Source organism: Salvelinus namaycush, chromosome 21 (genome assembly GCF_016432855.1).
Source record: "Salvelinus namaycush isolate Seneca chromosome 21, SaNama_1.0, whole genome shotgun sequence".
NCBI classification, from domain to species: Eukaryota; Metazoa; Chordata; class Actinopteri; order Salmoniformes; family Salmonidae; genus Salvelinus; species Salvelinus namaycush.
This window is the reverse complement of record NC_052327.1, coordinates 27287102-27301253: the sequence shown is the minus strand read 5'-3', so window position 1 is coordinate 27301253 and position 14152 is coordinate 27287102. Positions and strand designations below refer to the sequence as shown.

Here is a 14152-nt window from a genome sequence, read left to right as displayed (position 1 = left end):
GGAGACATGTTATTAAAGAATGATTTTTAAGCCTTGAGACAATTGAGGCGTGGATTGTGTATCATTGCCATTCAGATGGTGAATGGGTAAGACAAAATATTTAAGTGCCTTTAAACGGGGTATGGTAGTAGGTGCCAGGCACACCGGTTTGTGTCAAGAACTGCAACTCTGCTGGGTTTTTCACGCTCAACAGTGTTCTGTGTGTATCAAGAATGGTCCACCACCCAAAGGACATCCAGCCAACTTGACACAAATGTGGGAAGCATTGGAATCAACATGGGCTAGCATCCCTCTGGAGTCCATGCCCCGCAAATTGAGGCAGTTCTGAGGGCAAAAGGGGAGAGGGGGTGCAAATCAATATTAGGAAGGTGTTCTTAATGTCTTGTACACTCAGTGTATATTAAAGTGCACTTAATATAACATAACAGGCTTTTAAAATGCAATATTGGTGCACAATTTCTACTTCAAATATCAAAGTGACGCAAAAGGCACTCTTTTCGTGGAGCGACCCAAATAGGTTTATTGGCATGGTTCATGAAATGGCATGTCTTTCAATCGAGCAAAGCACAATCACAACGGATGGTTTTTCAATGCTGAGATGGGACCTTGGGTTTGAAAGTTGGCAGTGTATTCAGCAGCTACAGGCAAATAGCCTAACCCTAAACCATATTTTCCTCAGCGTTGAGATTATCCTTCACAACATAAGATATAGTGGAACTTTAACCTTACATCACTGTTATTACAATTTGTTAAGGACAGACATTCACCACTATTAAAGGGAAAACAACCCAAAAAACTACTCTCTGGAAAGAAAACCACTTTGATTATAACGGTAGTAATTCAATTTTGAAGAAAGTACAGTATAATTAACAAAATAGTAAATGTTAACCAGTGAATAATCTACTTAATAAGGATCTCGCCCTGTAAACATGGCAGTAATCCACAAAAATATACCTTTTTCTTGAATCTGGTGATGGTACAATACATACGTACTTACACCAAGGTGATATATATATATATATATATTAAAGTTGCTATTTACATAACAAAAGAAAGTGTTTGGCTCAAATGTTTAATTTAACAAACAGAACACAAGTGTTCATGGCTTGAGATATTGATTCAAGATCTGGCTTGCATGTCTTTATAATGTTTGTAACAAAGCACAGTAAAAACTAAACTAAAATTAACAATTGTTTTTGAGAGAATTGCTAGGAAACCATAGCTACAAAATAACAGAAAGAAACGTACAGTACAGCTTTGGCTTACATTACCAATGAATTGTTGGAGCAATGAGAAGATTTCTTGCTATTACCATGTTACCAGTTCAACTGGACAATTTCCCATAATGTTAATGTCCCATATATCAGATTATAAAATTAATGTTATTATTGCAATATACTTTTTCCTATTTATTTTAGAACTAAACACATGACTTTGAGCCACGTCCTTCCCATACAGGATAGCTTTTCCTGTCTAAAACCACACAAGGGAAACCTCTTTCAAATGAAAAACAACTCTTTTTAGTCTCGGAGGTCGAAATTGTTTTAAAATTTGATTTCACATCTATTGATTTAATAAGTTAATAGAAGAGACAAATTGAGACAAAGTTGTATGAGATTAAAGTCGTATGAGGTTACACCATGTAGTGAAACATGAGCTCTAACAGTGGACGCCACAAGCAGGGGCCCTCAGCCAGCAGGCAACACTCTGACTTTTTGGATTGTTTGTAACTTGCAACCACAACAGCAAAAACAGCAACTACAAGTGCCAGACTAGACCAGTGACTACAATAATCTAGATTATTTTTTTTCTTCTTTTTTTTCTTTGAACATCAGACTCCTGCAAACATCTAATTCGCACCCAGTACCTGATAACATCTGTTTGTGTACATAATTCAGTCCAACTACTTGAATGGTTTTCTTATTAATGTGAGACGTATTTAATTTATTTGCCATTCTCCTTCTTACAAAATGAAATGGAGTTAAATAATAATATTATAATGATAACTATAAGGACCTTTCCTACCCCATCCATCTCTCCCCCAAGTCTACCCTCTCCCTCCCTCCGTCTGACTAGCTGGTGACTGGAGGCCTGACTGAGTGACTCTATGTCACCCAGGTGTCCATGCGCATGCGCTTGACAGAGGGGCTCTCCCTGTTGTCCTCGGTGCCGGCTGGGGGTCTGCCCAGCCCCATGGACGAGGAGTGGAAGTCCGGCCGGTGGTCTTCGCGGTCGCTGCCATCGTACGAGCTGCAGGAGGAGCTGAGGCTGTCCACTGGCGAGCGGCCCAGGTCCTGCCGGCTGGACGCCTGCTGCTGCTGCTGCTGATGCTGCTGCTGCTGCTGTTGGGGGAAGCCAGAGGAGGTGACGCGCTCCCGCGGTGGGGAGATGGGCTCTGACTTGATGTTGATGTTCTGGCTGGTGTTGATAGAGAGGTTGGAGCCCTGAGGTAGGTGACCACCACCCCTGTAGAGAGGAACAGCACGGGGTCAGTGGCCATTTGGATAGTAACATAGATCAGGTGCTTGGAGTGGTGGTTGGAAAATTGACATTTGAAAGAGTCCAAGCTATGTACTTTGAACGTGTATATAATGTGTGCACTGAATATTCTATTAATGTGTGGGTGTCTATGTGTTTGTGTGTGTGTTTGCTAGTGTGTTACTCACACCAAAGAGCTGAGAGCTGCCTGGCCCAGTTGATGTTGTTGCCATGCCGACATGGAGCCCAAAGAGAGCCCTGGAGAGCCGAAGCCCTGTAGGGAGGAGATCTCTGCACTGCTCAGGGAGTACTCTGTAACAACAACAGCACCAGAGAACAGTGAGTTACACACACTCCCCCTCCCACTGCTACTGCAGCAGCACCTCTCACCACAGGAGACCAGACCAATCAGTAACAGCCAGGCAGGCAGCGCCGAGGCAGCCGTGGCAGGGGACAGAGTGGTAGACTCACCGGTGTTGTAGCCGGTGGGCATGCCTGAGTAGACCAGGCCTTGGGGGGGCAGACTGGGTGTGGTGACAGACACTACTGGGGTGGCCAGTAGCTGGGACTGGGAGCTGCTTATCCTGTGGGTGTTCTGTAAACAGTACAAAGAAAACAGATTTAATGAACAAAACAACCCTGTAGGGTGCTGTAAAGGCTTACTGTGGTGAACCCAAAGTGCAAGATGGTAAATTGATATAGCTAAAAACATGTTACAGATATGTTGTGTATATATTAGCTGGACAGCATTTTCTTTAAAGTCATAATATGATAAGACTATAATAACTTAGCAATGAAAAATGTGTTGCAATACTACTTCCCACCAAGAGGTGGCACTGTAGCTTCATGTCACAATCCAGATAACGTATTGAGCCGTGTTTGTATTATATGATGACTGTTTGACAATATGTGTTAAGAAAAAAACTATATCCCATAAAGACTTAAATACTGTTGTTGTCCAATATTGATAGATTGAATGTTGTCTGTGGGTAAATCTGTAAACAGATTATGGATCATCAGAAACAGGAATACCGTTTTACCATACATACATTTACCATACATACACAATAGTGGGATTTTGTGCTGACATGCACTCGTTGTTGTATTCCGATTTCCTTACAAGCTAATGTAAATGCTCTTCAGCACTCAAATTGTTTATAGACTGTGAATAAAGAAAATGGTCAATTCAATGACTACCAAAGATGTCTAAAAAAACAGATGTCTTACTACTACTGCCAGAAAGAGAGACAGGTCCTTCATTTTTTATAACATATAGTAGCTCCTATATATCTCCTAAAAAAACGCAATCCTGGGTGCAGTGGCTGCATGCTGTCCCAAGCACACAGTCACAAAACACAGTGCCTTCATGCAGCAGCAACAGGATCACACAAACCCTGAGAATGCCAATCATGGTAGGCACTCATTAGGACCACAAACTCACTGGTCAAATGTTGGGTCATTTATAGATCTATGGATGCTTTAGTCAAATCTTCTGAGAATATAGTATTCTGTTCATTATGTACCCACTAATATAAATGTTTAATGCTACACTTGTTTGTTCTGATGTGAAAGTGAGACTATTTTGCTAGCACCTAACAGAGGCAAAATGGCAGAGTTAGCATGAGCTGCAGGACTGTTTGTGATCTGGGTGGGAATAACATCAAGAGACACCTTTTACTGCATCGATCTAGGAAACACATACAGCATGTCATATCATATGATTACTCTGTGATCTGAGCAGCTCTGGTATGGCAATTTGTAATATAGTGCAGTTGAGGGTTTCATTTGAGACAATATTGCATCATGACAGTTTGATAACTTCCTTGGAAATATCCGCTGCTCCTACTCTCTCCAACCAGATGACATCATCCAAAAACAAGCTTCTCTAAGAATTACATAATCCACAATGAAGTAATCTGCCCCTCCCCATGAAGAACAATCCCAGATTTGAAATCTGTTCTTTGGAAATTACTTTGTAATTTTATACATATTACAAAACCTTTTGTTTAAAACAATTATACTGTTGAAGTCAGAAGTTTACATACACCTTAGACCAATACATTTAAACTCAGTTTTTCACAATTCCTGACATTTAATCATAGGTTGGGATGGTGTTCTTCGGCTTGCAAGCATCCCCCTTTCTCCTCCAAACATAATGATGGTCATTATGGCCAAACAGCTCTATTTTTGTTTCATCAGACCAGAAGACATTTCTCCAAAAAGTACGATCTTTGTCCCCATGTGCAGTTGCAAACCGTAGTCTGACTTTTTTTTATGGTGGTTTTGGAGCAGTGGCTTCTTCGTTGCTGAGCAGCCTTTCAGGTTATGTCGATATAGGACTCGTTTCACTGTGGATATAGATACTTTTGTACCTGTTTCCTCCAGCATCCTCACAAGGTCCTTTGCTGTTGTTCTGGGATTGATTTGCACTTTTCACACCAAAGTACGTTCATCTCTAGGAGACAGAACGCGTCTCCTTCCTGAGCGTTATGACGGCTGCGTGGTCCCATGGTGTTTATACTTGCGTACAATTGTTTGTACAGATGAACGTGGTACCTTCAGGCGTTTAGAAATCGCTCCCAAGGATGAACCAGAGTTGTGGAGGTCTACAATCTTTTTCTGAGGTCTTGGCTGATATCTTTTGATTTTCCCATGATGTCAAGCAAAGAGGCACTGAGTTTGAAGGTAGATCTTGAAATACATCCACAGGTACACCTCCAATTGACTCAAATGATGTCAATTAGCCTATCAGAAGCTTCTAAAGCTATGACATCATTTTCTGGAATTTTCCAAGCTGTTTAAAGGCACAGTCAACTTAGTGTATGTAAACGTAGTTTGTTAACAAGACATTTGTGGAGTGGATGAAAAACGAGTTTTAATGACTCCAACCTAAATGTATGTAAACTTCCCACTTCCCCTGTATGTAACGATGTGTATCCAAACTACTTTCTTGAAGTAACAAGACGCAGGAGTGATAATGATCTGTCTAACAGTTCTAGTGAATGTGTGCATCGTGTGCTCACTCACAAACAAACAGAAACATTCAAGCATTCCCTGAACAACACATGGGAGTGGCGGTGTTGTGGGGCACAGGACATTAGACAGGTTGAGGCATCTTGCCAGGTTCATAACATGCAGTGAAACACTGACGCTGTTCTTCAATTCTCAATTTAGTCTTTATAAAAAGAAAATCCATTCAATCAAATAAATTCAATAAACTCAAGGTATTCAAATCTACAGTTGAAGAACAGCCTTCACTCCTGAACATGTTATTACTGATCTATTTGCCTCTTGTTGTTGTTACGATGAAATTCAAAGTGTGTTCATTCAGCCATTTTTCTCAAAACTCACCAAATCTATTTCCTCCTCCTCCGACTGCTCTCAACAGAAGAGAAGAAGAGAGGCAGGGTTACAAGAGAAGGTCAGGATGGCTTCTACAGTCACCCTTTTGATGTTGAAAACCAAAGTCCTAATTGCCTGATTGTATTCCACAAGTAAAAGTCATCTAGACATGCCTGCCCTCTAGACTTAAATATTCACTCTGTCCTCTGCTATTCATGTTACCTTGCAAAACCTTCTTTGTCAAATGCAATGTCTTTGTCAAAGGCAATACTGTACAATGCTTTGGATAAAAGTGCCTACTAAATGACCATGTTATAACACTTTAGCTTGGGTTTGTGACCATTTCAGAGTAAGACCTATCGTTTTTGAACCCATAACTATTTGCTACTCAGAAGGTTACTGGTGTAAAACCAAAATGGGTCAACTTTAGAGTCAATTATTAAAGACACTCTAGCAAGAATGGTTTAAGTCAGCAAACACACTTAATGACTTGGACTCACATTGAATAAGTGCTTAACCTCTCATGCATCCATCTAATTACATCATCAATCCTGAGGCTATAGCTTGACTCATTTGGAAGGCTCTCCACTTACTTTAAATAAAACTGAGTTCAAGAAACTAAGACTGACTAGTTAGGTCAACTCAATGCAAACTGTAATGTCATCAAATATGTGTAGCTATCTATAAAGTAGAGTAGTCAATGAGGTGCAAGTCAATGTAATACATTGATACCTGCATATTGCACATTTTTGTTTCACCTAGTAGATTATAGGAGTCTCTGTATGTGAGGCCTACTGTTCTGCTAGACAAGAGGCTAACTGGAAGCCCCTCTTCCTTCTTCCCTGTGCTGAGGGACTGACTGTGCCCTGGCCAGGACTGTCTTAATAATACCCACACTCAATCAATAGCAGCAGGAAGACACGACAAGGGCGACAAGATATTATCTGGCTCACACTCTGGGCCCCTGATTAAGCCTTCATCCCCACTCTGTCACACTGAGATGTGATTAATTTAATACCATTATGGCCTAATGACAGGCTGTCTGAAGACCTGCCAGCCCACAACGCTGCCTTAACCCATCTGGAACGCTGCGTTTACACTGACAGAGCAGAGCCGAGCAGGCCTTCCCTTTTGTCTCAATACTACTGACATATTCAGGACTTCTGGAATCTCTGTCTGAAACATTGTAATCCTGCTCAATAGTTCTAATAACGACCACTAAGGCTGCGTTTAGACAGGCAGCCCAATTATGATCCTTATTTCACTAATTGGTCTTTTGACCAATCAGATCAGCTCGGAAAAAGATCTGATGTGAAAAGATCTGATGTGATTGGTCAAAAGACCAATTAGTGGAAAAAATATCAGAATTGGGCCGCCTGTCTAAACGCAGCCTTAATTGCTTTGTCCTTGTGATGTGTGAATCTCTGTGTTGTGGAAGCTACTCTGAGAAGATAGTTTACCAAGCTACCAATTACTTCACACTGAAAGAAGTTAAGCTACACTAATGCCACCCCTACGGAAAAAAAGTTTAACTAAAGTTACTTTAAAAAAGTATTGTGTAGTTCCAGTAGTTAGCTACACCGCTACATGGCAAAACAGTAATTAACTACTGAAAACACTACCTAGATTTGAATTTAGTTCAACTACCACCAAGCTACTGCAAATGTAGTTAAATGACTATATGTAGTTCACTACTCCCCAACACTGGAAGCTCTGTGGTTTGGTTTGGGAGCTCTACCACTTCCATATGTTGGCATGGTAACACGCACATGTTGATCCCTTTCTCCAGGCTGGTAGATGTATCAGGGGTACCCACGCCATGGTAACCTCAGGTATATTTACCATACAAGTGTCTTGGAGGAACTCCCCTTGCTGAGAGCTCCAGCAACATGTACTGTAGGTTGGAAAGAGTCATTGACCTGTCTGAAACCTTTTCTTCCCATTTAGATTTATGGCCATGGCAGTGTAGTGCAGCCTCAGATGCTCAATGTGGTCAGAGCTCTCTGCACATTCATTATCAGAATTAGAGAGGGCCTCTAATTTCAATATTTATAATTGAGTAACTGTTAAGGCACCTGGGGCCTCATTTATAAATGTTGTGTACGCACAGAATATGCTCCAAAACACGCAAAGTTCGCATTTATAAAAATGTAACTTGACTTGAGAATGTGCTTATCGTCCCGCAATCTTTAGACCATATGTAGGACTACACAGTTTCTAGTGGTTGAAGTATTGCATTGCAAGAAGGAAAAACTACCCTATGTGCAAATGGGGAATATACTGTATGATGACACTCTTATTCATAACAAAAATCCGAAGCGCAGTTTAACTTAATGGTAGAACAGACGGCTCACCTTTTCCATTGACGTTTGATGTCTGAATACTGTAATGTGAAATTTCTTGAGTAGACAGTATTTTATTTATATACATCATAACCATTGCAGCATAAATTCCTCACTTTCTCTGGCCACGATGAGTTCATATTACCAAAGTAGCCGTACAAAAAATGACCTCTCATATAATTGGGCCTATTAGATAGGCTATTATAATTTCAATGGTTTTTACTCTATGCATCCAAAAGGGAGCGCGGTTTATAACTTACAGTAGGATTGAACAGGTGAACAGACAGTTCTTCCGCATTGAAATGTGTAGACTACCACTGAAAGTAGGCCTATTGTAGTTTACATTTTTTCCCAAATAGACAATGTTTCAGAATTCACGGGCAGCGCATTTTTATGTTCGGGAAAAAGTAAATGCAAAACAGTATTGAATTCAAACGATCTGTTTACAGGTCCACAACAATTTTTTATTGTTTCAGAAATGGTCAGATACAGCAAATGTCACTGCAAAAGAAAACATTCTGCCAACACCTCACAATATTTTTGTAAAATGTACGCAACGGTTATAAATGTGGCCCCTGGGCCTCAGAGATACAGTATAGCCTAGCTAGCTGCTGTGCTGTTTGTGTTCTTGTCACGTTCCTGACCTGTTTTCCTTTGTCTTATATTTATTTTAGTATGGTCAGGGCGTGAGTGGGGTGGGTTGTCTATGTGTTGTTTTCTATGTTGGGGTTTTGTGCGTTCGGCCTGGTATGATTCTCAATCAGAGGCAGCTATATATCGTTGTCCCTGATTGAGAATCATACTTAGGCAGCCTGGGTTTCACGTGTGTTTTGTGGGTGTTTGTACCTCGTGTCAGTGTTCGTGCCACACTGGACTGTTTTCGGTTTTGTCACGTTTGTTGTTTTTTGGTATTTGTAAGTGTTCAGTTTCGTTTCGATTTAATAAATTATCATGAGCACTACCCACTCTGCGTGTTGGTCCGATCCATGCTCCTCCTCGTCTGAGGAGGAGAACGACTATGATGACCGTGACAGTTCTTGTCACCGTCCAGAATCTAGCTCCTGTAGGTGATCAAATAAAAATGCAGCATGAGAACGAATGCAGCTCGCTGATTGATGTTGATGTAATAAGTGAATCTAGGCTGCAAGTAAACCTGTCCCACCAGGAATGAAGCACGAGGTTCTCAGACAGCACTGATATCCTCAAGCAAGGAGGACCATTTCTCCTGCTCCAAAACATTTCCAACATTGCACACTATACCACAATAATACCATCACAATCCTGTGAGGGGGAAAATAAAACTCCCTCTGTTACACACATGTGAGGGACAAAGAAGCCAAAATCGGTGCAGCCCCGAGGTAGATACACGCAGTGTTCTACCAGTCAGCTCATGTGCAGTGAGGAGTGGGGACTGTAGGCTACTCACCAGTGGGGGCATCATGCCTTTGCTGGACGGGGGGATTAGCACTCTCAGGTCTGGCTTGCGGTTGCCCATCCCCATGTTCCCTCCAGGGGGCGGTGGAGACTTGGTGGGCATGACTTTCCCCAGGCCGTTCCCGCTGGTTGCGCCCAGGAGTCCCGGAGAGCCCCTAGGGTTGACAAAGCCGTTCCCTGCAGAGAGAGACAGAGACAGAAGCCGTCATGGGACTGTGAGACACTACAACAACAGTCATCTGCCAAATCTCCAACGCACCATTTCAAAGCTGCATAGCTTGCCACGGCACGCAACGTTAAGTGTTCCCAACCCTCTGGGAAGTTTTAATAGTCTCAGATAATTATCCTGCACATTTACCAAAATACAACGTCCATTTCAGAATTGATGAGCCTTTCATTCCTGCTGTGAGTGACGATATCAAAGTCAACTCCTTGTATCCTGGGATGAGGAGCAATTCACTTAACAAATGTACTGTGACTGCTGTTGAAGGTGGGAATAGCAATCCATTACAGTTGGGTAAAACTGTTTGCTAAGGATTGTTATGGTACTTTTTTGGTGTGACAATATGAGAATACTATGTCAAGCTACAGTATGCAAGACTATCCATCTACTGATTGTACTGTATTCGTAGTACTATATACGTATGTGTGGACTGTCATTTTTTCTTTACTCTAATGGTAGATTTACAGAACAATGAGTCATAAGGCTGGTTTACCCCCCACCCAGAGTCACTTCCTGTGGCAACTGTTCTAAAACAAAGTGAAAGCAGGCACAGGGCAATGACACCATCTCAGAGCTGATCAGGAGAAGGACCAGTACAGTACATGTCGCACAATGCCTGGACTGGGGCTGAAGTGAGCTATATATGCTATGACATATATGCAATGACATGCTATGCTATGAAATCAATGTGAGAGTATTTGCAAATGCACTAGCAGTTTATATCTCTTTTTGATGCATTATTCAGCTATAACCATTCTGATGAATCAGAACATTGAAAAAATGGATATCAGAATCTGGAAAATAATGAGAAACAGAGGGATGAAAGAATCAATGCTATCTAGTATTTCATCAACAGATCAGTGTCACACTTCAACAAGTAACTGAGCACTCCATTGTGTTGTATAGAGCCCAGTGAAACACAAGCAGGCTGCAGGATAAGCAGGACCTAGTGACATAATGGAACAATCACCTCTCTAGCTACAGATAAGAACCCCCACAATACACGGCCACAATAAACAGTTATGAGACATACAATGGTATGTCACAGCTGAATCAACAGCATATGCAACGCAAGCTACTATCGCCCCCAGCACTCGCTTTCATCTTATACTGCAGTAAACCTAAGGTGCACGCATATAATTAGGTATGTAAATTACCCAAACCCTACAAATAGGAGACACTGCTATTGCTTATAACAAAGAAAATCTAATATTTTAACATAAATATAGGTTCATTGGAGGACGAGTACCACATGGGTCAACAACAGTTGCAAAGAAGGTATCTTCACTATCAAAAATGTGATAAATCTGTCTAAATTATAATTCTTTGTTTCTTAGAAAGATTTATTATTTTCTGATAAGACAAAACCCTGGTTGTGTATTTCCACACAGAGGTTTCTTCTCTTCTCGGCTCTACTCAGAAAAAGTTGTGGGGGTGGGTGGGCAAATCAAGCGAGGCAATATCTGGGCTGGTGTTTGGGAGGGGGAGGGTCCTGACTGTAAAAGGTGCAGCAACACAGCTCTGATAATCATCCGAGGCCTATGGTATCATCACAGGGAATCAGTTCAAAATGAAAATCTGTTGTTTCACAAACGTGAATGTGTAGGCATTTCAGGCAGTAACTATGGCGTAATGGAGAAAAAACATGCTCCTTGAAGCTAGTTGTACATAGCCTACAGCCAGTTGTGCACAAAAGCAACATGCAGAATTGTAAAGTACATTTGTGCAGAGCATAATGCCTGAAATTGCTGATTAACAAAAGACTTAGACATAATTGAAGCCAGTATCCAATTAAAACAGTCACTAAAACGGGGCACCATTACAAGACAGAACAACTATTTCTACCTTACAGTACATATCACACAAGCCTTTTGGCAGAAACATCTTTGCAGATTTGTTTTCTGTGTGTTATCTGAACCAGAATGGTTCTTCTGCCATCAAATCATCAGTGAATAAACCTAGAACATGTAGAATGTTTAGTTTCTGTGTTTGGGTAAATAAATATACTCTTTGTTGTAAATAATTAACACCGCCCACCGTGGGAGCAGGATTACATAAGAGGCTGTATGTACCACTCAAACATTTAGTTTTCATCTGAACGTAAGACAAAATAAACTGTTGACTAAATTGTGCTTTCACTAGAATGCATTGAAGAGCAAGTGATGCAGAACTGACCAGACCTGACTGTCATTAGGCGAACACCAGAGGAACTTGAGTCTCAGTGAGGGAAGAGAATATGCATACATGAATGAGAAAAGATTAATGGATGTGAATCTAGAGCTTCTAATAGATTAAGTGGAAAAGAGAGCAAATTCTAATAATAGCGTCCATTAATGAGCCTGGATAGAAACTCTTTAGCGGGTGCTCTGGTATTGTTTTGGCTCAGGAAACAGAGAGCAGGGCCACAGTTTGTGAGACTGCAGTGCAGTCACTCACTCGCTAGTTGGTTGTTCCAAGAAATCCATATTCCACTTGGAGGGCCCTTTAGTATAAAAACAAATACAGTTTAGAATGCTTTCTTAATGGAAGAAACACACACTGGAAGTGGTGATCCACTGGGAACAACGGCTTCCACGGTTCTCAAGAAATAGAGGAATAATATGTTCAGATAGACTCTTTTTGACACACAAACAGCCCTTGCAATCGCTCTTTAAGAGCCTGTAACTCTCCAGTATTAATGAAGGAATCTGCACAGCTTGCAGGCATATTGCATAAGAGAGAGAAGAGTCACATCCCCTAACATTCTGACAAGCTCTCATTCTTAATGCTCAACAGAGTGAGAGAGAGCATGGAAAGAGTGAAACTGTGTGCAAAGCATCTCTAATGCATTGAGGAGTGTGACTGTATCACACAAAGAATTCCACATTGGATTGCTAATTAGGTGTAAAAAATGATATCACAGAGTTGCTTTAATTACATCCATATCATTTATGTTTGAGCAAAGCATAAGAAGTTCATAGCCTTCTCGTGAGCCAAGGTTTAGGTATTTGAACGAGAGCCAAAACAGATGGCTCATTTTAGACAGAACAATTGAAAAATAATTGCTATCAAAAACTGCTCTCTGAAAATACAGAATTAAAATACAGCTACAACAATTTGCCTGCTAAACCAGAATACTGTATGTTGTGAGTGAATATTCTGACCCTCACTACGCTTATGTCATGATCACTTGGTCCCAGACTATCATGTGGAGCCCACTGCTCTCCACTCTCCTTATTTATCATGATTCATGTCTGCAGAGCACTGGGACTGAGCCACTGTGAGACCTCTCCACACTTAGAAAAAAGGGTTCCAAAAGGGTTATTCGGCTATCCCCATAGGAGAACCCTTATAACCCTCTGTAGAAAGGGCTCTACATGGAACCAAAAAGGGTTCTCACTGGAACCAAAAAGGGTGCTACTTGGAAGCAAATGGGCCTTTCTACCTGGAACCAACAAGGTTCTTCAAAGGGTTCTCCAATGGGGACATCCAAATAACTCTTTTAGGTGCCTTTTTTTCCTAAGACTGCAGGAAGAATAGTGGAGCCCTTCCCCCTTATTTAATCTTAAACACTGGCTTTTATGCAACTCATTGTCACGATCGTGTGGAGGAGAGACGGACCAAAACGCAGCATGTGGAAAATAAGCCATCTTCCTTTTATTATAGAAGAAGGCAAAACGAAACAAAACACTTACAAACTAACAAAACAATAAACGACCGTGAAGCTAATAAACGTAGTGCACACACACAGGCTACAAACGTTCAGACATAGACAATTCCCCACAACAAACTAAAGCCTATGGCTACCCTAAATATGGCTCCCAATCAGAGACAACAGAAACCAGCTGTCTCTAATTGGGAACCCATTCAGGCAACCATAGACTTTCCTAGACAACTACACACAACATAGACAACTATACTAAACATAAACCCAACTACTCTAAATAAACCCCCTAAACCTTACAATCACCCTGGACACTACAAAACCCACATGAATACCCATGTCACACCCTGACCTAACTAAAATAATAAAGAAAACAAAGAATACTAAGGCCAGGGCGTGACATAGCCCCCCCCTTAAGGTGCGAACTCCGGGCGCACCAGCACAAAGTCTAGGGGAGGGTCTGGGTGGGCATCTGACCACGGTGGTGGCTCAGGGCGAGGTCCCCACCCCACCATAGTCAATCCCAGCTTATATCTCCCCCTACAAATGACCATCCTCATATTACCCCCACTTAATCTTTTGGGTAACATCGACACAAGGGGCAGCACCGGGATAGAGGAATAGCTCAGGACAGAGGGATAGCTCAGGACAGAGGGATAGCTCAGGACAGAGGCAGCTCAGGATAGAGAG

General features: G+C 41.5%; 1 protein-coding gene across 3 annotated transcripts in view; it reads right to left on the bottom strand.

Moving 5' to 3' along the window:
* Positions 1–431: 431 nt before the first annotated feature.
* Positions 432–14152, bottom strand: part of LOC120066261 (myocyte-specific enhancer factor 2A-like) — a 97359-nt gene continuing 83638 nt past the window's right edge. For all 3 annotated transcript variants that reach the window (XM_039017510.1, XM_039017509.1, XM_039017511.1), the window contains 4 exons: positions 9589–9773; positions 2950–3073; positions 2667–2790; positions 432–2466 (listed from right to left, as the gene is read on the bottom strand). In XM_039017510.1, the coding sequence (XP_038873438.1) occupies positions 2106–2466; positions 2667–2790; positions 2950–3073; positions 9589–9773 (794 nt within the window). In that variant the 3' untranslated portion in view covers positions 432–2105. The remainder of the gene's footprint in view (positions 2467–2666; positions 2791–2949; positions 3074–9588; positions 9774–14152) is intronic.